The 26,309-nt window shown below is 47.3% G+C and overlaps 2 protein-coding genes across 11 annotated transcripts in view; one reads left to right on the top strand and one right to left on the bottom strand.

The window, feature by feature from the left end:
* Window positions 1-23,276, top strand: part of GABBR2 (gamma-aminobutyric acid type B receptor subunit 2) — a 390,041-nt gene extending 366,765 nt beyond the window's left edge. For both annotated transcript variants that reach the window (XM_084990752.1, XM_021066509.2), the window contains exons 14-19: window positions 3,330-3,440; window positions 8,164-8,388; window positions 10,202-10,384; window positions 13,431-13,560; window positions 17,957-18,074; window positions 20,665-23,276. In XM_084990752.1, coding sequence (XP_084846878.1) covers window positions 3,330-3,440; window positions 8,164-8,388; window positions 10,202-10,384; window positions 13,431-13,560; window positions 17,957-18,074; window positions 20,665-20,830 — 933 coding nt within the window. In that variant the 3' untranslated portion in view covers window positions 20,831-23,276. The remainder of the gene's footprint in view (window positions 1-3,329; window positions 3,441-8,163; window positions 8,389-10,201; window positions 10,385-13,430; window positions 13,561-17,956; window positions 18,075-20,664) is intronic.
* The window catches only part of LOC106509209 (uncharacterized), a 93,861-nt gene that overhangs the window by 13,350 nt on the left and 54,202 nt on the right, over window positions 1-26,309 (bottom strand). For 4 of the 9 annotated variants that reach the window (XR_014824585.1, XR_014824598.1, XR_014824600.1 and 1 more), the window contains 3 exons: window positions 25,527-25,600; window positions 5,569-5,641; window positions 4,213-4,254 (listed from right to left, as the gene is read on the bottom strand). Coding sequence is in view for 1 of the 9 variants with exons in the window: in XM_084990802.1 (XP_084846928.1) it covers window positions 4,213-4,254; window positions 5,569-5,616 (90 nt within the window). In the remaining 8 variants the exon portion in view is untranslated. Of the gene's footprint in view, window positions 1-4,212; window positions 4,255-5,568; window positions 5,642-17,179; window positions 17,281-25,526; window positions 25,601-26,309 lie in introns of all 9 variants that reach the window. The other 5 variants (XR_014824586.1, XR_014824587.1, XM_084990802.1 and 2 more) reach the window with 2 other exon arrangements.

The following is a 26,309-nucleotide window of genomic DNA, read 5'->3' as shown; positions in this document are numbered from 1 at the left end:
GAAGGTTCTGGTTCAATTTAAAAAACTAGGCAACCATCTCATCAAGAATGGGAAAGAGGGGGCTCTGTCACTGGGAGTATGTAAGATAGGCAACCACTGTCAGCTTCCCACGAATAGAGTTTTCATTACATTGAACAATGGGGTATGAAAGAATCAGTCCACTCTACACAGAGAATCTAACAGTTCATCGGAAATTATTGCCTTTCATTACAGAACAACAGACACTATCATCATTAATGGTTTGCTATTCATGCATGACTCTAATGGGCCAGTGCTACTGCATTCTGCAGTCTGCTTAGTTGTCGGCCTTTGGAGAAAACCAAGTTATGTCACTAAGTCACTGATGACCTTGGGACCAAGTCATTTCTCGGTCTCCTCAACTAAGCAATGAAAGGACATCAGGAAATCCCCACCACCCTTAGAATCCAGGCAGCTCCTGGGTGGGTAGCAGTGGAGGGGAATCTCTAGCCCTGGCAACTCTGACTGTGGTTCCTAGAGATCATCTTTCCCTGGGCTGTCTCGCACTAGTACCCACCACCACCACTCCAGAGGCCTCAGGGGACCCTGGGCTCCCTGTAGCACTCCAGCCTGTGTACTCACTGATGATGAAACCAAAGGCTAAGCTAAGGCTTTTCTGTGGCTGGGGACAACGAAAGGGAGATCAAGCCTGAGAGAATGTGCAACTGGATGATCTAGTTACAAAATGACCTGTGCCCTCAGGTCCCACTCCTTCCAGCTCCTCCTATATGGGAGCACCATCCTTCCCAAACTCACATGTGGCCAGGCCTAATGAGCAGGACCAAGAGAAATAGGGTTTACACCCCTACCTGCTTGAGGCCTGCCTTTCCCATCCCTGGATCCCACTCAAGTGCTCCTTCTTCCTAGTGATTGACCCTGGGGACGCCTACCTGCTACCCACAGGAATGTGGCTTTACCCTGGGCCTTAAGAGGATAATATCCCCAACACAGTTCTTTGATGAGATATCCTCAATGAGAGCTGTTCTAAAGACAAAACAGATTTACAAGGAAATCTTCAACTTGGTCAATTTGTTGTTGATAATACATGGATACAGCAATTTTGAAACTATTTTGTGTCTGTTATAAAATTGAGAAAATAAGTGAATATTTTCATGTTCGAAACCAGGGATGTCACTGCGGGAGAATAAAGATGCAATTATGGGGTGGGGAAATCAACAAGAACCCTGTGGTGTTGGATTTTATCTTTATAGATAGATGACAGATAGAAGGATGATGGATGGATGGACAGAGAGAAAGACAGATAGACAGATAGATAAAAGGGCCTAGAAGTAATGATACCCTAGGAACATGGAGCACATCAAGTACCCAGGTCTTGGTTTCTAAATATCATTTTCTCCTAAAATGAACGAGAACTCCTCTGAGAAATGGCTGATTCCAAGACTGGTACAGGGAAAGCCCAGAACGCCTTTCTGTTAAGAAGTAGAAAAGTGCTCCAAGAAATTATAGGGACATGTTGAAAAACACAGGCGACAGCATGAAGGAGTGTCCTACTGGCCAAATCTGAAAATTCTTGAGCAAAATGAGCAATAATAGTACTGGATTACAAGATACTATCTAAAAGGATCCCGTAAGCCCATCTTGATATACATAAATGAGAGGGAGGAAAAGGAAAGATCTTGTTTACAATATGTTGCCAAGTATTTAGATGGAATGATAGAAAATCACCATTTTGCAGCCACCAAAGTAATGTGACTCAGATAGGAATTATCAATGGATGCTGAAACCACTGAGTTAATATTTGTGGGTGAACAGGATACTCACACAGTTTCAAAGTAACTCCCACCGATTATTTATTAATTACAAGAGGGAAATGGTACCTTTAATGGAAAGATCTGGCAAACATCACCTCAACCAAATGCTCACAAACATTACCAATAATGGGACAAAGTGCCATCAAGTGCCCCTGAAGTGAAACACTGAGGAGGCGAGAACATCACTCACATGGGACTCCTGCCAAGAATACACATCCTGAATCAAATCATGAAAACATTCAGACAAACCCAAACTGAGGGACATTCTACAAAATAACGGACCTGAAATCTTCAGAAATATTGATGATATGAAAGACCAAAGTAAGCTGAGGTCTTGTTGGAGACTAAAGGAGAAAGGGCTGGTTCTAAGGCTGACTACAGACAAGTAAATGCAACGTATGGTCCTGGATTGGATCCTTAAAGGACCCTACTGGGCCAACTGGCAAAATTAGAAAATGGGTAGTCTATTAGATAAAATACTGAATCAGTGTTAAACTTCCCGAATTTGATAAGTATATATGGTTATATTAGAGAATCTCCTTGTCCTTAGGAAATACATGCTAGATATTTAGGGGTTAAGAAGGGCCAGGATGTATGCAACTTACTCTCAAATGGTTCAGAAAAAAAAAAACAACATATATATATATATATATATATATGTTGTGTATATATATATATATACACACACACACACTGTATACATATATATATAGTATATATATTATAAAAAAGTTTTGAGCAAAATTATAGTATGTGTATATACATTTTTTTCATATATGTACAGTATATGTTTTTTCACTCCCTAGGTGTCTTTTCTTCCTCTTTCCACCATCTGGCAGCTGCTTCTCTCCCAGAGTTTCCCTGTTCAAATTCGTGAGAGAGAGAAACCGTCCTTGGGTTGGATCCTCTCAATCACTCATTTGGGCAGAGCATTTTGCACTAGGAAACCTCATAGGTCTCTGACAAACCTCTGGATTGGCTGCCTAAGGTCAGATGCCCACCCCTTGCCCAATCGGCTCTAGCCCATGATGGGGCATGTGGCACAGAACACGGCTGCCACCACTGCTCCCTCAGTGGAGGTGGTGGGCAAGAGGGTCTCCTTAGAAGGGTTTTGCAGGCCCCATGTTTGGCCTGGAGACTGTATCTCCAGCTACTCAAGTCCATTCCAGGGACACCTGAAGGCCTCCTGACCTAACTTTGTGCCTCACAAGCCTTTAACAAATGTTATAGATGCCTTCTCTGGGCTGAGTCCTGTGCTAGGTACTAGGGGATCCACTCCCTACTCTTAGGACCTCTGGCTGAAGGTGGAAAGGCAAGAACTCAGATAACCATGGTTCAGAGTTGAATCACAAGCAACAGAAGGCAGTCAATGCTGATTGAGGTCTGAGCCCCATGGAACACAGAGGTGGGGTCCAAAAGCCTTTCTGGATGGTGACATTGGCTGTGGCTCATGGGAGGGGAAGAGGCTGTGAAGCAGGGACCTGGCTGCTGGGAGGGTGCCTAGTACCATCCCTGGGTTTCTGTTTTCTCTTCACACAGCCGGACCCAGCAGGACGGGACATCTCCATCCGCCCTCTCCTGGAGCACTGTGAAAATTCCCACATGACCATCTGGCTCGGCATCGTCTATGCCTACAAGGGGCTTCTCATGGTAGGTGCAGAGCAGGAGGAAGAGTGGAGGAAACGCTTCTCTGTCAGAGCTCTCTCTCCCAGGGTCAGCATAAAAATAGAGCCCCCAGCCTGTGCCAGGCTCAGTGCGTGGCATGGGTCATCTCGGTCCCACAACAACCCTGTGAGATAGGTACAAATGATGTCCCCTTTCACTGATGAGGACACAGGCTTGGTTTGCTCAAGGTCACTCAGCTATTAAGTGGCAGAGTCAAGATCTTAACCAGAGAATAATCCTTAGACCTGTGAGCATGCCTCCCAGGTGCCACTCTCCTGCTTCCTGAACAGCAGCCTATTAACGACAGCACATGTTCACATCCTGCATTTCACTGGACCCACCTCCTGTGGTAGGTGGGGAAAGTAAGGTTCATACGAGTTAAATGATTTGCTGAAGGCCACTTGGTCACTTACAATTTTCTAATCCAGTATTCTTTCTGCTCCAATCATCTGTTATGATCAAAGATCACATACCAAGCTCACCTCACACAACTATGGAATTTCAAAGTTAGGAAGGACTGGAAAGGGCAGTCCCACCATACCTTATCCTTCTTCTCTCCACATCCTCTGCAAACCACGCCTGCACCTCAATCCCTCCAGCATCAAGACGCAGGCTACTGCACCCTCCTCAGATCTTTTCCCCAAAAAGTTAAGCCACCATCTGCCTCTGTGTGACCACAACTTAGAAGGCGAGAATGAAGCCTTCTCCAAAGGTCAAATAAACCGGAATTTCTTATGCTGCTCAAATGCATCCTTACCTGATGCTGCTTCTGAGACCTGTCAGTGATTGATCCTGGGTCCTGCAAAGGGGCACACCGGAAAAGCATGCGTTAGGGGACCCCAGGCAAAGACTGTCCCCTGTTTCATACTAGTTGAGACCTTCTTGTGGTTCCATAGAGGTCCTTTGGGCTGCAATCCGGGCCCCTGAGGTAATGACCCTCTAGAGTTCACAGGAGATGCATGGAGCAAAAATGGGACCTTGAGGACTGGCCCAGAGTTCTGGGCTTGGAGAAGGACACACTCAGAGGATATGGTCACCAGAGCTGTCGGAGACAGGTGGCAGAGACCAAAAGGCAGACCCATCATCAGTGGACAGAGTTGCCAGAGGGCAGCCATCTAGTTTACTAAAGAAGGATTTTGTATAGCAGAGCAGGATCCACCGATACAATGGAGCCCTCGCGAAGGGAGGAGCTCCTTCCTGGAAAGCCTGGGGTGTCCATGCCTCAAGTTTCCCTGACCCTTGTTAAACAAAAAGCGGGAGTTCCCACTGTGGCACAGTGGATTAAGAATCAGACCGCAGTGGCTTGGATCACTGCAGAAGCACAGGGTCAATCCCCAGCCTGGTACAGTGGGTCAAAGGAAATGGTGTTGCCACACCTGTGGCTCAGGTCCCAACTGGGCTCGGATTCAGTCCCTGGCCTGGGAACTTCCATATGCCATGGTGCAGTCATAAAAGAGAGAGAGGGAGAGAAACTAGACTCTCCAGGATCCCGCTAGCCTCCATGTTCCTTGATCCTAAGACTCTGTAAAGTTAGATTATGGTGAATCAGATTGACTCTTTATACTGGGTATTCATCTGTAATGTTTTGGCCATCTGTTATCTTCTCCATCTACTTCCAAGTGATTGGAGGTGACTGTATCTCTTCCAGTGAAACTAATTCTTTCACTCAGACCAGGTCAATAAAGGCTGTATTGGGGTTGGGGAGAGGAACACCTGCAGCATATGGAAGTTCCTGGGCCAGGGATCGAATCTGAGCCACAGCTGTGACCTACACCACAGCTGCAGCAATGCCAGATCTTTCACCCACTGCACCAGGCTGCAGATTGAACCCATGCCACCTCAGAGACAACACCAGATCCTTTACCCGCTGCATCGCAGCAGGACTCCAAAGTGGTACTTGACAGCACAAATGCTTTACTGTTTCCAGTGTGTGCAAGAACTGTCTCAGCCCTCCTGGCCCTTAGGGTTTGTGAGTAAAATCCCATCTCCTGGCCCCTTCTGCTCTGAAATCACAAAATCTGAGCAGACAGAACATGCACAGTCCTGTAGGTCCACTCCACTGTTCCAGCCTCCTGGCCCACCCTGAGCATCCCCAACGTGTTCATTCACTCACTGCTTCCGAGCCTCCAGTGATGAGCTTACTCCTTTCAGTCTGTGCCATCCTGGATGGTATTAGATTCTTGTGGCTGTGGTGAGAAATTAATACAAAACTTGTGGCTTATAAGAGCAGGAATTTATTATCTCACAGTTCTAGAGGTCAGAAGTCTGAAATCAAGGCTCAGCCATGCTCCCTCCAAAGGCTCCAGGGGAGACTTCTTAGCCTCTCCCAGGGTCTGCTGGCTCCAGGCATTCTTTGGGTTGTGGCTGCATCACTCCAGTCTCTACCTCCACCTGTCCAATCCAGGATGATCCCAAGAGCCCTCATTATATCTGCAAAGCCCTTTTTTCCACATTGACAGCTTCCAGGGATTAGGATGTGGACATAACTTCCAGAGCCACCATTTCAACCCACACGGATGGACTGCTTTTCTAACACGTTCTTCCTTGTCCTCAGCTGAAATCTACCTCAATGTAACATATGCCTTTGAACACTCATTCTGCTCCTTGAAGGTCTAAGAACAAGTTACTCTTTGATTCCTCCTGACACTCTTCAGAGATCTGCAGCCAACCACCACGTCCCCAAACTTCTATGACAGTTTGAGGGCCCATAAGCAGGGTGGCAGAGAGGAGGCACACAGGCTCCCTGTCAGAGAGCAGGAGGCTCAGGCACTCATCCAGCCCTGGCGCACTCTGCATGGGACCCCAGGCAGGTCATTTCACCTTGCCCAGCCTCTGCTTCTTCCTTTGTAGGATGTGGGCGGCCACGCCCAGCTATGGGATTGGAGGTGCTGCAGCAAAGGAACCAGCACAGAGCAGGCTTCCAACATCGTGGTTTCCCTCCCTTACTCAGTATCTGCTTCCTAGGCTTCTGGTTGCCATTTAATTGATTTTTTTTTTTTTAAATAATAGGGAGTTCCCATCGTGGCTCAGTGGTTAATGAACCCAACTAGTATCCAAGAGGACTCGAGTTTGATCCCTGAGCTTGCTAAGTGGGTTAAGGGTCCAGTGTTGTCGTGAGCTGTGGGGTAGGTTGCAGGTGCAGCTCGGATCCCCTGTTGCTATGGCTGTGGTGTAGGCTTGCGGCTACAGCTCCGATTCAACCCCAGGCAAATAAATCAATCAGCCTGGGAGAGAAGAAAACAACTGTGGTTGTAAAAAATAATAGCAATTACAAAATATTTATTAACTTACTTTTATACTGGACATACTAGTTTACAAAATGCTTTCACATCTATCCTCTCATTTCATCTGGATAGAAGCCCTGTGAGATACGAATTATTATTACTATCATTATTATTCCTATTTCGCAAATGTTGAAATTGAGGTCCTGAGAGGTGACATGATTTGCCCAAAGTCATATATGCAATGGATAGCAGAGTGGGTTCCAGATCCTCTGGCTGTGCCTCCCTCTACCACAGAGTACTGTGTTGCCAATTAACCTCGAGATGTAGGCCCTTGGGGTGATATTAAATGGTTCAGGCAGCTGGTGAATACCCCAAACTTCAGTGATTAAGGCCAGAGGGAAAGGGAACCTTTGTAGGATGGCTTCCTGGAAGGGCTGGGCCACAGCTGAAGCCCCTGCCCCAGGCGGCAGTCACGGTCAGCTCTCCTTCCTGCCCACACTGCCATTTTGCCCCACATTCCATCTATACTTTCTCTGCAGTCTGCCTTCCCCTTAGACAACCTGTGAAGGCTAACTCCTCAATACCTGGCTTCAGATCACATTTGACTTCTACCCTGTTCATTTCTGTCAGGAAATGTATTGGTTAGGAGTAGAGCTGAAAGTGACAGAAAACCACAATAACAGTGGTTTTAAAAAGATAGTTAATTTTCCTCTCAGGTAAGCAAAAGAGCCCCTTGCAATTTGTCTCCCTCGTCTTCATCATACAGCTTCCACAACATGGTCTAAGATGACGTTATGGTCTAAAATGGCTGCTCAAGCTCCAGCCATCACCTTCTACTCCATCTGCTAGAAAGGAGGAAGACAGCTTTTTCCTCTAAAGACACTTCCCAGAACTTGTACACACCACTTCCAACTGCATGGCATTGTCCAGAAGCCAGTCATATGCCATATCTAGCTTCAAAGACAGCTAGGAAATGTAGTCTTTCAATTTTGGGTGGTTGCGTGCTTTGGGGGATAATAGAAATCTCAGACACAGGGGCTCTGCCAAGTTTAATAATAATAGTTTAAAAAAAAAAAAAGGACTAGCCTGAACTTCTAGAGACATAGTCCACATATGCCACCATACTGCTGTGTGGCCTTGGGCAAACCCCTTCCTCCTCTCTGGCCTTCAGTTTCTCTGTAGAGAAAGGAAAGGTGGTTAAAACTATGTCTGCAGTTCCTTCGCACTGTGGCCGCCTGTGGATGTGTGTGTGAACCAGGAGTGGGGGGTGAAGGAGAACCAGACAGTGTAGCACCCCAGTCTGCATTTCCTCGGCAGAACTCAACCCTGGGCCACCAGTGGCGACAGATGGCGATATATCCAGACCACCCAGCAAGCCCCCAGCCCCCACTGCCAGAGTAACCCTCGGTTCAGTAGCTTCTCAGAGCAGGAGCACGTGCCTCCACTTGGTAATGACCATCTCCCCTCTCTGTTCCCCGTTCCAGTTGTTCGGTTGTTTCTTAGCTTGGGAGACCCGCAACGTCAGCATCCCCGCCCTCAACGACAGCAAGTACATTGGCATGAGCGTCTACAACGTGGGGATCATGTGCATCATCGGGGCCGCCGTCTCCTTCCTGACGCGGGACCAGCCTAACGTGCAGTTCTGCATCGTGGCCCTGGTCATCATCTTCTGCAGCACCATCACCCTTTGCCTGGTGTTTGTGCCAAAGGTATGGGGTAGTTACCCACGACCCCCTGCCCTCATCACCCCAACATGTGGCCTTCGACTCCATCGCAACGGGATTGCTGAGTTCCCTCCACTTTCTAAAAGTTCTATGCACTCTATTTTTGTTTTTAATGATGAACACAATTCACATCAGAAAAGCAGAAAATGCAGAAACCAGATTTTTCAGAAATCTCACACAATCCTACCACCAAAAACAATCACTGTTAACATTTTGGTTTGATTTTTTACTCTTAATATCTTCGATGTGTTTCCCTCCAGTCTTTTTTTTTTTTTTTTTTTTAATGGTTAGGCAGTGATGCTTTTTCAGATACAGCTGTAATCATAGCATTCATTGTAGTTTGCCTTTCTAACTTAACTTTTGCCCTCTGCATTTTCCCACATTCCGAACTACCGCTAAGGGGAAGTTCCATAATTTACTCAGCCACTTAATCCCTATTAGTGAACATTACAGTTGTTTCCACATTTTTTATGTTATAAAGGAACTTTTTTCTGCATAATACATTTTCCTTGTTTCCAATTATTCCTTTAAGATGGAGTCACAGAAGTAGTATTAGTGGGTCAAAGGAATAACCATTTTTAACAACCACTTATATTTTTCATTCATCTGAAGGGCTGACCCGAGAGATAGTTTCCAAACATTATTCTACCCAACAGAGGCCTTGACCCCTGCAGTAGGCTGATCTGTGTAGAGGGAAACCTGACCTTGGTGAGTCTCAATAATAAAGGAGTAGGAAACAGAGCTGAGAAGTCACTGATTCAAGTTGGGGAGTGTCTGCCTTTGAGAAGGGGGAGGAGAGAGAACTGGGGTCCCATGGCTCCTCCACCCTCCTGGGCACCCAGTTTGTCACCAGGCAGTGTCAGCTCTTCTCCAGAACACCTCTGGCATATATCCCTTCCTTTAGTTGTCAACACTTTCCCAGGCACCAGGCCACACCACAGATTCTCTGCCTGCACTCTGATGTTCCACCCTGTAAAAAATGCTAGATGACTCTAAGCCCGGCTCTGATCGGGTCACTCTGCTTTGTCACCCTCAAAAGCTCTTCATTGCCCTTCTGCCTCCAGGATCGAGTCCTCAACACAGGGCTGGCTTTCAGGACCCCTGGATCTCCTCCATCTCCCCGGAGAACCCTGGCCACCATCCAACTGCCCTTCTCTACTTGCATCCTGAGCCCCTGGCCGCCCTGCGTTTGCATGTGCCATTCCTTCCCCCTAGAATTCCCTTATCCTCACCCTCCTTTCAGACCCTCCATGGAGCCCAGCCCAGGCCACCAGCCCCATGCTGAGCACTCTGCCCTGGATGCTCTGGCCTGTTGAGAACCTGAGTCCTTCCTCCATCCTGCCCTTTGCCTCTGAACCATGAGGTCCTGGTGGACAGAGGCCGTGGTCATGGTTCTGGCAAGCACAAGCCTTCACTTTCCTCCCACTGTTTTCACAGTTGTTTATTTTCTACCTGGAGCAAAGCCTAAGGCAGAGTGGGGCTCGGCTGAAGCTGAGCCTCAGAGGCCTTGGGCAGGCCTGCAGGATGGCTGGCATGCAGGTGGAATCAGGGTCAGAAGACCAGACCTCTCCCGGCAAGGAAGGAAACTGAGACTCAGTGAGGGGAAGGGGCCTGCCCAGGGTCACCCACAAGAGCAAGGGACAGAGACAAGCTTGAGTCCAGGGCTCCGGACTCCTAGGCCGTGTCCTTCCCAGTGCCCCATGTTGCCTCCAGCACAAGACCTGCTGGGAACAGCTGGATGGAGGGTGGGAGGACGGACTCCAGGGTCCTCTATTCAGCCCCACCTTTGTCCTTTCAGCTCATCACTCTGAGAACAAACCCAGATGCAGCAACTCAGAACAGACGATTCCAGTTCACTCAGAATCAGAAGAAAGAAGATTCTAAAACCTCCACCTCAGTCACCAGCGTGAACCAAGCAAGCACATCCCGCCTAGAGGGCCTACAGTCAGAAAACCATCGCCTTCGGATGAAGATCACAGAGGTACCTCCCACGGCCCTGGTCACCAGGGCCCCATCCTCCTGTCTGCATCCTTCTGCCCCGTAGAGGGACTCTCTGAGCTGCCACCTCCCACCACATCCCCTCTGGAACATTCCCACAGCATGGCCTGCAGTCCCATCTCCTGTCTTTATGGCTGCAAGAACCAGAGGGAAGATAACCTATATAGAGGCAGTGTGTCAGAATCTGACAGGAGTTTACTGCCCACCTGGCCCAGGCTCGGAGGTCCATCAGTGGCTGGTTCTCAGAAAGAAAGGAGCTCCTAAGAGATTTATGAGCCCCTAGATTATAGTAGTTAAGTTGGGAAAACTCCACATCCTGTGTCTCCTTCACTGCTCACACACGACTCTTCCCTTCGACTCTTCCGTCACTAAATGGAGTTGGTGGCGGGGGTGGGGGTAGGCCCCAAGCAATTCTCTTCAACACCAGCCTGGCGTCCTGCAATTTAACTCATTCTAAGGCCATCTACCTAGAGTAGCAGACCCTACAGTTTAAAGGCTCTAACCTTCCCTAAGACTGTTCCCATCCTATTTCAGATGCCAGCTGCAGGTAGTGGGACCCAGGTTACCCACAGTTCTGTCCAACCTCATCCCAAATCAGAGGTTTCCATGACCCCTCCTTAGGTTCCATTAATTTTCTAGAGCAGCTCAAAGAACTCAGGGAAACACATTTACCAGTTTATAAAAAGACATGATAACAGATACAGATGAACAGCCAAGAAGAAATACAGTGGGGAGGGGGGCCTGGAGTGGGTCCTGAAAGCAGGAGCTTCTGTCCCATGGAATTGAGGTGCATCACCCTCCTAGCGTGTTTGTGGTCACCATGCCGGAAGTTTTTTGAACCTCTTACTATTGGGATTTTATGGAGGCTTCATCACTGGGCATGACTGATCATTAACTCTGTTTTCAGCCCTTCCCTTTCTCAAGAGGATGGGGGGCAAGGCTAAAAATTCCAAGCTTCTAATCATGGCTAATTATTTCAGGAGCCCACCCAGAGCTGCCTCATTAGAACGAGGACACTCCAACATCCAGGAAATTAAAAGGGTTTCAGGCGCATCTTTGTCAGGGTGGAGGCCAATATGTATTTCCTATTATCTCACAAGTAGCTTCCTAAGTGTGTTCCTCGCCTCAGTTTTTCACTCTCCCAACACAACCCAGAAAGCACTCATATCCATATGATGTACAGCAAGAGAGCAAGAAGTGAGGAGAAACTTCTGGGAGGAAATATTGGCTGCAACAGATCTCACTTTTGTTCTTGGCCTCCAGAGAAGCCATAACCAGATTCCTTTGTGTCCAAGCCAAACCTCAAATTCTGGACTTTCAACACCAGGGAAGGGAAACCAGCCCTCCCTCTGGGTTCGAAGTATGACCAGACCCAAAGTGTGCTGTTTTGGATACTGGCTAAGTTGCTATAACAGAGAGGCCCCAAAATAAAGTGGCCCAAAGAAGATATATGTTCATTTCTCTCTCACCTGACAATCCTGAGGAGAGAGGTCCAGGCTGCAGACAGTTCTGTTCCCCAAGGTCATTGCTAGATGAGACTCTTTTATTCTTTGTTTTCTCTAGTCCCCAAGGCATCTTCCTCACCAGTAGAGTTAAAGCTGAGTGGATGGCATGTCAAAAGGATCACCTTTTAAGCAGGTGACACACAAATTGCACACATTTTGGTTCTGCTCTAGTTACACTGGCAACAACTTACTTGATCATACTTATCCAGTGGGAAGGCTAGGAAATGTAGTCTCTAGCTGGACAGTCCCAAGGAATAAGTGAGATTGCCAGATTAGGTACAGGATGCCCAGTTAAATTTGAATTTCAGATAAACAACCAATCATATTTTTGTATGAGTATATCCTATACAGTGTTTGGAATAAACTTATGCTAAAAATTTAGATTCCTTGTTAGACATCCCATGTGGTTTGCAGCGTAACTACTCAGCGTTGCTTCTACAGGGGCTGTGGCTTGACCCCCGATTCTGCTTTGATATCAAGCCTTTCAGTGACTGGTGACACCTTATTTCTGGACCTTGATATTCAAATCCTACTTGCTCTTCCAGCCATGAAAAGTTCACTCAGTCTAGGAAACATGAAACCCTACCCAGGGGCAAAAATCCTAAATGTTGGGTTTTTCTACAACTGAAGCACAATCTGACCTCCTGCTGCTTACCCTTTGAACCTAGCCCTGCTATTTGAATCACACACAAAAAAAGGTCTCTCTCTCTTCCTCCACAGGAAAAATTATTAAACAGCTTCATGGCTGTGTGTTCAATATCAGAATAGCACTTTGTATTGCTATTTTATACCCCCCCATCTGTAGCAAGATCCCCAACTATGCTCCCCAGCTGCCACCCACTCCCCAGCCCTCGCACACTCCCCTGGCTTCTCAGGGGCTGAAATGTCCCGGAGCTTGCATCTGATTTTTATATAACCTGGAAGCAGCTAAGATCCATCCTGATTAACTCCTTTGCAGGAGTCCCCTGACCATGTAAGGCTCAGAGCTGACCAGCCCTACAGTTGTGTCCTCCCTGCCAAAGATCCTCCTAGCTATCAATAATAATAATTACAGTAGTAGCAGTATAGCAACCAGTTACCAGATTATGTGTCAGGCAATGGACTAAACTTTCACTGTGTTATTTAATCTTCACCACTCCATAAAAAAGATACTGCTGTTACCCCACTCTACAGAAGAAGGAGTTGAAACCAGCCAGTAAGGAAGGGGCAGCCCTGGTTTTGCCCAGCCCTGCCTCCCTAGGCTTGTTCAGCTGCTCCATCAAGGCTCAGGCCGGCACTGAACTCATCATTGCACAGCCCAGGCCCCTTGCATCATTGCTTCTCCTGGAACAAGAGATAGGACAGGCCCTGGGCATCTCTTCTCCAACACACAACAGTCCCTCTAGCTCTGGGTCCCCTCAAAGCCAGTCGGAGGCCTAGCCCTGTGACCCTGCAAGCTGCTTCTTAGCTCTGAGGCCTAGCTGCCAAAGTGAGGGCAGGGGCTGGGCCAGAGGCTCTGACTCAGCTAGAGCCTTTGTCTTCTAGCTGGACAAAGACTTGGAAGAAGTCACCATGCAGCTGCAGGACACACCAGAAAAGACCACCTACGTTAAACAGAACCACTACCAAGAGCTCAACGACATTCTCAACCTGGGGAACTTCACCGAGAGCACAGGTAGGAGAAGGCAGGGCCCCTGCCTATCAGACAGCAGCCATCCAGCTTCCATTTTACAAATGAAAAAATAAGCTGGGGTGGTGAGGGTGGTCTGAAGCCACACACACAGAGCTGGAGCATCTAGAACCCGCATCCTCTGAGCAGGGTCTGTTTGAACTATGCGTGGGGCTCCAGTTCCACGTGTACACCACACGGCCGGCATTCCCAGTGGTCCAATTGGGGGCGCGCTGTTCTTAGCGAACAGTGTACTTGTACTTCTGCCAGTAACATTTCAGAGTCTCAGACACACCTCGTCAATGTACGGGAAAGGAATGGTCAGTAAAATGACATGATGCTTAATCCCAATCCCTTGAGAAATAACACAGTCCATTTGGGGCCTACATTTAGGCAAACTTTTTAAAAACATTACCAGTACTGGTAAGGGCGTGTGGAAATGGGCACACTCCTGTAGTGTTGTGGGAGTTGGTCTGGCGCTCTCCAAACAGCAGATGTTAAGCCCCTCGACTAGCAATTCCCCTTGCAGGAGGCTGCTCGTGGGTAAAGGTGTCGACACACATAACAGTACTTGTAGGTGAGAAAAGCTGGAATTACAGGTTTGTCCTTTGGGGTGGTTTCATTAGTTATGATACAGGCAAACAGGGCTATTAAAAAGGGAGGTGGATCTATTTTTGCAGCTATGAAAAAATCTCTTTAACTGAGAAAAACAAGATGAAGACCAGCATTATGATGCACACAACAGCACACACACATATGTGTGTCTGTACGTGCATTTTTTTTTAAGAGTCTGGTAGAACAGACACTAGATTGTTAACAGTATCCACCCGAGGTGTGAAGGGTGTGTGTGGAGAGTGGGTGAAGGGGATTCTTTTACCTTTCATTTTATGTACTTCTTTCCTGTTTGCATCTTGTCATTAGCATATATTCATTAATTTTATCAATTATTTTGTTTAAATCAATGAAAAATCTTTAGTTTCTTGTATTATATAAGTATTTTATTATAAAAGCAATATTATAAAATTCTTATTATGTAAGATATTGACTGTAAAAAAATGTTTAGATTGGGATAACAAATTGAAAGAATAAAAATTATTCCTAGTAATTTTTAGTATCTAATTTGAAAAGGTGGGCATTTCAAGTTAGTGAGGGAAAATAAATTATTCAGTAAATTTCATTGGGATAAATGGGTATCCATCTGAAAAAGAATGAAGTTATATCCTTATCTCACAACTCATACAAAAATAAATTCCAGAGAGATAAATGATTTAAACATAAAATGTGAAACCATGACTATAGTAGAAGAAATCATGGAATTTTTTTGTCATCTCAGCAGGGGGGAAACCTTTTCAGCTTGATGCAAAACAGAAACATCACAAAAGAAAAGGTTGATAAATTTAAATACAAAGAGTCTTCTAACAATGAGAAAGCCATCATAAGTAGAGTCAAAAAAAATCAAACAACAAATTAAGTCAAAAGATATTATAACTCAGGTAATGAGCTTAGTCCCTTATATATAAAAAGAAATTAGGGGGTTCCCATTGTGGCTCACAGGTAACAGACCCAACTAGTATCCATGAGGACTTGGGTTTGATCCCTGGCCTTGCACAGTGGGTTAACGATCCAGTGTTGCCATGAGCTGTGGTGTAGGCAGCAGACATGGCTCGGATCCTGTGTGGCTGTGGCTGTGGCATAGCCAGCAGCTGCAGCTCCAGTTCCACCCTAAGCCTGGCAACTTCCATATACCCCAGGTGCAGCCCTAAAAAGCAAAAAAAAAAAAAAAAAAAAAAGAAAAAAGAAAAAAGAAAGAAAGAAAGAAAGAGGTATTATATGAATTACAAAGTATATATACAAACTAATAAGAAAAAAGATATGGAGTTCCCGTCGTGGCACAGTGGTTAACGAATCCGACTAGGAACCATGAGGTTGCGGGTTCGATCACTGGCCTTGCTCAGTGGGTTAAGGATCCGGCATTGCCGTGAGCTGTGGTGTAGGTCGCAGACGTGGCTCGGATCCGGCATTGCTGTGGCTCTGGCGTAGGCTGGCAGCTACAGCTCCAATTCGACCCCTAGCCTGGGAACCTCCATATGCCGCGGGAGCGGCCCAAGAAATGGCAAAAAGACAAAAAAGAAAAAAGATAATAAACCAAAAGAAAAATGGGCAAGAGAGTTCTCATTAAAGGAAATATAAGTGGTTCTTGTATTTATGAAAAGATGCTCAATCTCGCTGCTAATTAAAGGATGCAAATAAGTCTGCAATGAGATACATTTTCACCTATAAGAATAGCAAAGATTAGAGACCAAAGAGCTACTGAGAGTGGGAGAAAACAGGTGGGGAAACACTGCCACTTGAAATAGAAATTGTTCTGACCCAGCAAGTCCACTTTGGGAATTTATCCTAAGGATATACAGTCAACTCTTGTCATTCACAGTAACTGCGTTCTACAAAGTCCCTGTGAACCGTGAATTTGAGAGGACTGAGCCGTGGCTCTCAGAGGAGACACGGGGTTAGGTTCCTGCAAGCCTCTCCCAGGGGGACATTTTCGTCAATACATAACTTTGTTCCATGCGCGATTCTGCTGGAGGACACCTTATTTAATACATATTGGTGACTGATGACACTGAACTCACAGCCAACAGAACTCTCACTCATGCCTGTGACGCGCAACTGACACACGTGTTTTCTCCATCTGGCACATCATGCTTAGGAACACTGGACAGCACTACGCTTAGGGGCCATTTTAAACAGCGAAAGGACCAACGCAATGCACAAAGATGTTAACAATGTGGTATTTCATAGACTACAATAAGGATACTCATTTATAGTATAAGAGCTGAAACAAGAAGACAGAGCCTTGTTCGACCTCTGCTAGGGGAGCAACTCAAATGTTTTGATGCTCTGTGTGTGTTATCAAATGACAATGAAAGCATCACGAGTATTGATTTTGGGGTTACAAGTAAATTTTAGCCCATAGGCAAGTTCGCAAATACAGAATCGGTGAATGAGGAGCACTGACTACTCACACAATGCAAACTGACACACACCTAAGGTTGCCCACTGTGGCAGAAAAAGAAAACACCCCTCCCAACCAAATGAATCCAGATCTGGCAGGTGAGGGCCCTGTTTTTACTGAGGGGCGGGGCTGTGAGCCCACCTGGATTGTTGTTTGCCCTGGGGCTTCTCGGTGCTGATGGGTGGGGCCAGATTTTCCCAAAATGGCCACCTCCAGAGAAAGGCACGCTGATGAATATTCCTGAAAGCTTTGCTCCCAGTGTCCTTCCCGACAACAAGCCACACTCACCCAGGAGGTCCTCTAAGAACTGCAGTCAGGTCTGACCCAGATTCCTATGGAAACTTTACTTTGTCCTGGGACCCAGTGCACGTGAAAGTCTGTGTGTGCCTTTTAAGAATGGAGCTCCTGCACACAAGCCCCACTGGCCTTCAATGCCAGATGCTCTGGGGGCTCTGTCTCCCAGTGTCAGATCCCCATGTGTGGGGGTTTGATGTGGGGCTCAGAACTCTCACTCCTGTAGGTGAGTCACTGTGATACAGTTACTTTCCAGTCTGTGGAGCTTCCCACCTGGGAAGTATGGGGTTGCTTCTATCTCATAACTGTCCCTCCTACCTCTTGATGTGGCCTCCTCTTTGTCTTTTGGAGTAGGATGTCTTTTTGAAAGTTTCCGGGGGCCACGTTTTTCTACTTCTTTAGTGCTACACATGGTGGTTCTGAAACACAAAGAGGGTTGAGAGCATCACGTTTCGTGGCTACACAGTATTTCTCTGAATGGAGGCCCGTACATATACAGTAATGTGTGTTACTGGACAAATTTGGGTTAGTTCCAACTTTGTTATTGTAAAATATCTTGTATACATCCCATACACATCCTTAATGATTTCTTTGGGATGGTTCTTGGAAGTGGAAATTCTGGGTAAAAGATACTTTTCATAGTGTTTGATGCTTACTGACAGTGCCTCCTGGAAAGATTATGCCAATTTATTCTCCCACTAGCAGTTTACTGTTACTCTTCTTTTCAATCCTTGGCAATCTTATGTAAAATATACCTTGAAGTTCCTTTTTTCTTTGTCATTACATTCCTAATGCACCTGTGAAAAGGGCCTTCGTATTAGAACCTCTCATTTCTAAGTTATGCGGACTACACTGGTTGACTTGATTCTCTTTTTTCCACATCCCTGGCACAGCATTTCCATCCCTGGACAGGGGCTTCTCGGCTCCCTGCCTTGGTCTCCGGAGAGTGCCTGCAGAGACCACAGCTTAGAGAAGGCAAAGGGAAGATGGGGTCTTCTGCATTCTCTCTCCCTGGGCGGTATCCTAAAAAATGACTGCACTGTTGATTCTTTTAAATTAACAGAATATATTGCAATATTGTTGTTTTGCATTCAGATGGGGGGAAGGCCATTTTAAAAAATCACCTCGATCAAAATCCCCAGCTCCAGTGGAACACAACAGAGCCCTCTCGAACATGCAAAGATCCTATAGAAGATATAAACTCCCCAGAACAGTAAGTACCTGCTCCTTGAGAATTAGTGCCCAAGAGTATGTTTCTTCTGCATAGTAGTTCACAATTGGCACCATGTTTTCACATGCATTACTTTATTTGTACTCCATAGTAATCCCATGATGCAGGTCAAGTTACAATGCTCATTTTCCAGATGAGAAGACATATTCAAAAAGGCGAGGTGACTTGACAAAGCTCACCAGTTACTAACTGCAGGAGATAGGATTTGAACTTGGGTCTGTCCAACATCAAATCACATATTCTCTTTGTTATATATAAAATGAATACATTTACTTAACAGTGATTTACTGAGCCCTACTATGTACCAGTCATGGAAGTGAAATAAAGGACAAAAACCCCTCCCTCCATGAAGTTTACATTCTGCCTGGCCAGACAATAACTTAAAAAAAAAGCAAAACCTCACATATTACATGATAGGCACTTTGGAGAAAAATAAAGCAGGGGAGGGAGCAGCGGCTATAATTTTACATAGGGCAGTCAGAACAGACTCAGTGAGAAGGTAACATCTAAAACAAAGACCATGACATCTCCAACAGCTTTGTCCCCACTGGCAGTTCTTAGGTATCCCCACTTTACAGCAGATTGGAGGCAGCGATTAGAATGTCAACTCTGAAATGTGTTCCCTGAGAAGTGACAACAAAGGGTGAGGAGCCAGCAAAGGTAGCTGGATCACCAACTGCAGTGTATCTGGGGCCATTTAGTCTTAGAGCTAATAGCCTCTCATCCCAATTTGCTCCATGCCCTCACAGCTGACAGTCCAGTCCAATTAGTGATGGCTACATGGCATCCATCAGTGACCTACCTATTAGTTCCCTGCACTAGAGTGCAAACGCTTTGAGGGTAGGTATAGTCCTTCCTATGTCCCCTGCACTGAACACAGCTTCTGGCACTGGCACTGAATAGGTTTTTGGCGATGAACCAATCAGAAGGCAAGCAGGATCCCAGCAGAGAGCAGAATGTGTGGCTCTGACAGCCACAGACAGATGCCCATCCTGCCAGGGATGCTCAGAAAGGACACCCTGCCTCAGCTCAAGTTCATTCTTCAGCTCCCCATTTTCCTGGACTCTGTCCACACCTGTGACGTTACACAAGTTCAACTTTAACTTCGACATGGGGTCTCCAACACTACTCTCCCATTAGCACCTGGAAAAGGTCTCAGGAGAAGCCCTTCTGCCCAGAAGATCCTTAGGAGTGGAGGCAGCACTGCATCTGTCCTCATCCATCTCAGAACCCCCACTACCCCACATACACCCCAGGGCAACCCTGGTGGGATGAAGCAGCCTCCCTGAGTTGATGTGCCTCCCCGCAAAGTACCGTGGTTCAATAGAAGAAGCAAGGGTCCTACCTTCTCCAGCTCTGATTCTGTTTCTATGAGCAAGTTATGCAAACTCTGTACCCTTACCTTGTCTTTATAATGGGAACAGCAATGCTTCTTTGGCCTGCTGGCTTTTGTGAAGGTCTGAGGGTTTTTTCCATCTGAGTGGCCAGGCACAGGGGACACAAGGAGACCTAAGAGTTCAGGAAATGCCCAGAGCAGGGCACATGGCCTGGGCACATCCACCAAAGCAGGCTTCACAACAGTGGAGGTGACTTACTGACCTGCCAATTGTGAAAACTGATGGTAAGACGTGGAAGGGTGTGGCAGTGAGCAGGGAGTTGGAAGGCAGCTCCTTTTCACGATGCTTCTCCGTCAGTCCTGCACACCCAGCCCTGGCTCAGCCCGGCCTCTGCTTTTTCCTGGCTGCATTTCAGGGAATTTAGCAAGGTTTCTGGGGGCATAGAGGAGGAAGGGGCTCACTCTCTGAGGGGTTTCACGCAAAGAAAATGACATCTAAACTGAATCTTAAAGGGAAAGCAGTCATCAGATGGGAAAGCAGAGGAAGAGCTTTTCCCGGCAGAGGAACAGCATGTGCAGAGGCACTGAAGAGTGCCCAAAAGCAGGGCTGTAGAGGAAACTAGGCGCCAGAGGGCAGGTTTGCAGGGAAATGGAGGTACAAGATTCACCTGGAGCATTTGACATAAGACAGATCTTGGGGAGCCCTGAATGCCCCATCCCAATGCTAGAGAGATAACACTGGTTGGTAACCAGAGAAGCTGAAAGATCAGGAAGGAACCTACTGGAATTGGCCGGGCAAGAAGGGCTGAGGTCCTGGGCAAGAGACAGTGGCAGAGAAGCCGATGAGGAAGGACAGAGCAGTTGAGAAGCCTTTTAGGGACAGAACCCAAAGCCAAGTCCACTTGGGGACTCACAAGAGCAGAGAATGGGAACTATCTGTGTTTGTAGCATAGCAGGGCCAAGCCTTATTCGTAGGAGTCACCAGACGCTCAAGAAGCCTGCCTCCTCCTTGTTTACTGTCACCCTGCTTCTTCCCAGGTCAGTAGTTAGCACACGTAGGCCTAGATTAAACACTTGCTACATGGGTGAGTGGTTAGATGACAAGATGGACAGATCTTGGATTCAGAGAGAACTGTACTCCTAACATCAGCTTCTTAGCCAAGGTGAGTCCAAGGAACGTCCCGGTGTGCAGCCACAAGCCTTCACTAACTGCCCCTCTTTCTCTCCCTGACACAGCATCCAGCGCCGGCTGTCCCTCCAGCTCCCCATCCTCCACCACGCCTACCTCCCATCCATTGGAGGCGTGGACGCCAGCTGTGTCAGCCCCTGCGTCAGCCCCACCGCCAGCCCCCGCCACAGACACGTGCCACCCTCCTTCCGAGTTATGGTCTCGGGCCTGTAAGTGGGGGAGGCCTGGGGCTGGGGCCTCCCCCGTGACGGAACCACACGGAGCAGAGGCGTCTGCTACAGGAACACTGTCAGCTCTGGCTGCAGAGAAACTGGCGCCACGGCTGGCCTTGCGGGACTACTCGGATGGCACTCGGTGCAGATGGGGGGCACTTGGCACCTGACCTTGCGCCTTATTTGTGAAGTTTTTATTCTTTCACAAAGAAGAGGAATGGAAATGACCTCTTCCTTAATGTCTGCAAAGGAGGAGGAGCTGGGATACATGAAACTTGGCAAAAAAAAAAATCCTAGACAAGGAGAAACTTACTAGAACTCCAGCTAGAAGTCACTGAGTGGTCCTGAGCAGCCCTGAGAAGAGGCAAGGGGCTTCTGGAGAACCGCCTCTGCCTCTGCACACATGCCACTGGCTGTGGCTCCCAGGCCAGCCCTTCTCCACTCTGGGGAAGGAGACAGGCAGGGCAGCCAGGCTCCCAGCTGCCAGTCCAGCCAACCCCAGACTTCCTGGAACAGGGAGTCTGCAGGAAGGGCAGCTGGGCACAGCTCTGCAGCGAGCGGCCTGAGGGCTGGGCAACCGAGGGCTGGGATACCGAGCAGGCTGACTCGCATGCCTCCCAGTGGGACCTTACTCTCTGATAAATGCCACCCATTAACACAATAACACCCGTTCTGGGACCGTGGGGATTTAGGGCACGTTGCTGCAGACCCACTCTGCAGCACTCACCCACAGTCGGCCATGCACCCACCACGTTGGCCATGTCCTTGTGTTTGTATCAGGTGTTCCCCATAATAAGGGGGCCACCGGAGCTAATCATGGAATGTCTGTTCCCAGCAAACATGATAAAGATTGTGCACTTTAACCTCTCTCATCAGGGCCCAAGGGCTGGCTGGGGTTTGGTTTTGTTTATTCCCACTGACTTTGTTTCTGACCAAAGTGAATCGGGAGCATTTTGCCAGAAGATATCCCTGTAGTCCTGGGGGTGAGAGTTATTAGCTGAGGACTTCTCTTAACTTCCCAGAAGGCAGCATTCATCCAGACAAGCCCGTGAGCTCTGCCCTTGGGGGTCCCAGAGGTGATAGATCAGCACACTGATTCTCACAAGATCACTCTTTCCTTTTAAATGAACCCCAAGGAGCACTGGCCTGGGAGTCAGACAGACCTGGGTTCAAGCCCTTGCTCCACTGTGACTCCCTCCAAGACCTTGGGGAAGTCGCTTATGTCTCTCTGAGCCTCAGTTTCCCCTAACAAATTGGGGTTGAAATAACACCTGTCCTGCCTACCTCACAGGGTCGCTCTGAGGATCAAAACTTGATCTTGTCTAGGAAAGCTTCATACCAAACAGTGAAGCAGCCCTGACCCGTGAGGTATCAGGATGAGCATGACCTTCAGCCCTCAGGACAGCTGGGGCTATAGCCCAGAGAAGCTCCCAGCACAGCCCTCTACCAGAATCCATCCGGCTGAAGGCTCCAGATGACTTTTGAGACATTCCTAGACAAGTTCATTCTTTGCTAAAGAAAGGCCTGAATGACAGTGTCCAGGACGTCTGCACAACTGAGCAGTCGCTTGCTCCCTAAAGTAACCTAATGGCAGCTTCAACAGGCAGGCAATAATCTCTTCCCAGACCACTGAAGTCAGGAATACAGTGTCACCACCAGGGTTTGACAAAAGGGCCCGCGGGAATCTTACCATCGCCAACATTTCAGAACACCCTATTTCACGTAGCATAGCTCTCCCCTCCCCAAAGAGAGGTTACGGAGGTACTGTAGCTTTTAGGGGGAAACAATGTTAACATATCACAGGTCAAGTTGAAGTCACTGTCTGTTTAGGCACTAAAAATCGGTGTTGTCACTCACTGTGTATTACCAGTATTTCCTTGCTTTCTTGATTTCACCAAAACCAGATTTAATTTAAAGGACCGCATTACTTTTTCAAAGGGAAAGAGACAATTCATTGTACATAATGTATACACACACACACACACACACACACAATAATACCTATAGAAATATTAATCCATCATAGCAGGGAAAAAAAAAAAACGAAAAACAAAGTATTGGAAGTTGGAGGTGAGTGTGTGCGTCCGTGACCCGCTGTGACTCCCGAGCGCGCAGTCTCCTAGGTTAACCCTCACAGTACATTCTGTTTTAATGATACTGTAGGTTCACCTGTTTTTGTTTTTGTTTCTTTAATTTCCCCACAAATAACAAGACCCACAGAAGTGACTCTAGCTATTTAACAGTTCTGTTCTTTTATATGCAGCAAACACACCGTACATTTCCGAAGAGGCTTCAGCCTGAAGGCGTTTTCCAATGATGTTAGTGCACAAATGCTTTAAATTAGACTGGAACTGCCAGAATCAAATGTAAATGATGAATTTCTCGTACCCCTATTGCATGGTATCAATTTTTAATAAATTGTTGCAAATTTGTTTTTATGAATAAAAGGAAGAAAACTGTCGTCTTTAATGCCTAATCTTCCAAAAAGGCAGGTCAGATCAGGCCATGATCCTCTACTGGGAAACTCAAGGGATGGCTCTGGGGGGTGCCTGCTCAGCATGGTCCCTTCCTTTGGAAGCTGCCTTCCCCTGCCTTCCACTGACAGTAACAAAGAAGCCCCATTACCATATGACTCCAACTTCTAACCAGAGGTGACAGAATCAGGGTTGGAACCTGACCTGAGCTGAGCCAGTAAGTCTCTTCCCTATGTAAAGACAGTTAGCCATGAAAGAGAAAAATGAAGCCAGCACAGAGAGAATCAGGATCAAGATACAGGTCCAAGCATTGCGTCAGCTGTTCCTAAAGGCCAGCAGTACCCTAGTCCTTCCCATGCTAGGATGTTCAAAACTTCCTCAGGTTCTCCACTCTCGAAGTTAGCAGCCCTCTTTGCCTAGGTTCAAGGTCAGTTTCCATAAGTTGAAACCAGAAGGTTCCTGACCAGTCTAGAAGCCTCACTGCCTCCCTGGTCCTGACTCCCCCTCTGGGCCATGAGGGCCTGTGAAGATTTGGTCCCCAGTTCCTTCCAACCTCATCACTCTCCTCCTCCTGGAGCCTATGGATTGTCTGCACTTTCCCCACCTTGCTGGGCCCTCTGCCTGAAGCTCCATCTCAGGTCCACTGCATCCTTCAAGGTCCCATCCAAAACACTCTTAGCGTCCAGATTGGAAATCCTCTCTTCCTCTGTCCCTCTCTCACCACAGTGTGCATGGGCTCAGCCTGGCCTTTCCTCTCCACCCCAGACTGTCAAGCTCCCTGAGGATGGGAGTCACATCTACTTCCTCGATGTCAAACCTAGCATCAGGCTCAGAATAGTCTTTGACGGAGCTTTTGCAGAGTGGAACATTTTGGCTGAGGCGTGTCCACGTGGTTGTCAGGTCTAGAAGAGCAAGGCCAAGGTGGCCAAAGCAGGCTAGGGAGGCCCAAGGCCTTACGACTGGGTATAAGCCCCAGAAATGGGGGGTTGGACCCACAGACTTCACTAGAAGGCTGGACCTAGGCTCGAGCTTCCTAGTGCACAGGATCCTCAGGAGTGAGCCTGCCAAGAAGACTTCCTGAATCCTGGAAGACTTATACTTTTTATACAGCCCTCCTATGGGATACAAGATGTTCAAGTCAGGGGAACAGGTCCCAGAAGAAGAGGAACTTACCCAAGGTCACCTACTGAATCATGGTAAAGGCAGGAACAGACCAGAATTCTAATTGGCCTTCCTTCTCTATTTTACCTGGACTTAGAGAAATAAAGAGATAAGAAGGACCTTAGGGGTCATCTTGTCCAACCCCTCAATTTAAGGTGAGGCAAATGAGACAAGGTTAAGCTGAATGTCCTGAGAGGATAGGCATGGAACCCGGATATCCTGGCTTTGAGATCTGGCTCCTTCCTCACACTTGGCCCAGAACCACAGATAGAACAACCATAGTAGAGAGATACTACAACATGGAGACATTTCTCTGCCACCTCAGCTTCTTGAGAAATCTTCCTATTTCCCTATTAAATATAGAATCAGCTGATGAAAAATCTGGCCTTTCATCTTAACACGTCTGAAAGAGAAAAATGCCCACAGAACTGAAGAAAATACTCATCGCCACTGTCAGTAGAACTCTTCATGCCTTGCTGGCCTTGGAGAGCAAGTTTGTGGTGACAACCGTCTAAAGCCCCGAGAGCAGCAGGCATGTCATTCTTTCACATAGGGTTCTCTTTGTCTTCCTTTTTATAACTGGCTCATTTCTGAGGTAAAACTCGAATAAAGGCTATTTCCTAGCCTCAAAGAGAGGCATTCTGGAGTTGAAGCCCTTTGGGAAAATGCTACTTGGTGCTGTCCTCACCCTGAGCTCTGGAGACAACCCTGGGATCTGCTCTCAGGGAAGGTGGGAAGAGGTTTCTACAAACAGTGAGCCTGGACACAGCCCTGACCTTCCAGGCAGTTCCCCACAATCAGCAGTTTCCTCTCTACAAGAATCCTCCTGAAATCTGGCTCTACAGGCTCAGAAGCCAGTGACAGAGAGAGGAGGTGGTGCTGGGCTTAAAAAAAACAGACCAGTGGCCACTGGCTGCTCTGCCTGTCCAGCCCATTCCTGCCCCTCCCTTGGCAACATATCCTTGCTTGCTGGGGGAGAGGGACCCATGAAAGGGACTCTGCCAGGACCATACTTGCTCCCATTCCTCAACACAGGGATTGGCTCAAAGGTATGCTCATTACCTAAGCTCAGTCAATCAGAGCCATTCCAGGATTTCAGCCAGAGTTTTCAGAGGGTCTCAAATCTTAAACACCACCTGGAGAGAAATAAAAAGAGAGAGACTGAGCTTTGGTGATATTATTTGAGCTAAAGGACCAGCAGTACCTAAAGATACATCTGTCCCTGAGTTTCCAAGTTTTAAGCTAATACTTCCCTTTTTTCTGCTTACACAGAGTTTCCATCACTTAGAACCAAATCTCAGGGAATCAGTATGTTCTGCATCAAACACTTTGTTGTCTAAAACTTTTGAAAATTCTGCCCTCCTTTGAGAAGATATAAGGGAAATATTTCCAATATTTTTGGTGTCCCAAAACACCACCAAGCGAGGGTGGGTAAGAGAGCCTTAGAAACTTCAGGAAGCTGGAGTTGCCGTCGTGGTGCAGTGGTTAACGAATCTGACTAGGAAACATGAGGTTGCGGGGTTCGGTCCCTGCCCTTGCTCGGTGGGTTAACAACAATCCGGCATTGCCATGAGCTGTGGTGTAGGTTGCAGATGTGGCTCGGATCCCGCGTTGCTGTGGCTCTGGTGTAGGCCAGTGTCTACAGCTCTGATTGGACTCCTAGCCTCGGAACCTCCATATGCCGCTGGAGCGGCCCAAGAGATAGCAAAAAAAAAAAAAAAAAAAAAAAAAAGAGAGATTAACTTCAGGAAGCTAAAGAAGGGTCAGTGGGCCAGACTCTGTGGTCCCAGGAAGGGCTCTGAGACTGTTCCTCAGTCTCTGCCCTTATACCCAGCCTGTCCCCAC

Source organism: Sus scrofa, chromosome 1 (genome assembly GCF_054392235.1).
Source record: "Sus scrofa isolate SSC_HxYL_T2T_F1_AM1 chromosome 1, Sscrofa_HxYL_maternal_Yorkshire_Landrace_v2.0, whole genome shotgun sequence".
In the NCBI taxonomy this organism is placed as follows: domain Eukaryota; kingdom Metazoa; phylum Chordata; class Mammalia; order Artiodactyla; family Suidae; genus Sus; species Sus scrofa.
The sequence above is the reverse complement of the archived record's forward strand: the minus strand, read 5'-3'. Positions and strand labels throughout refer to the sequence as shown.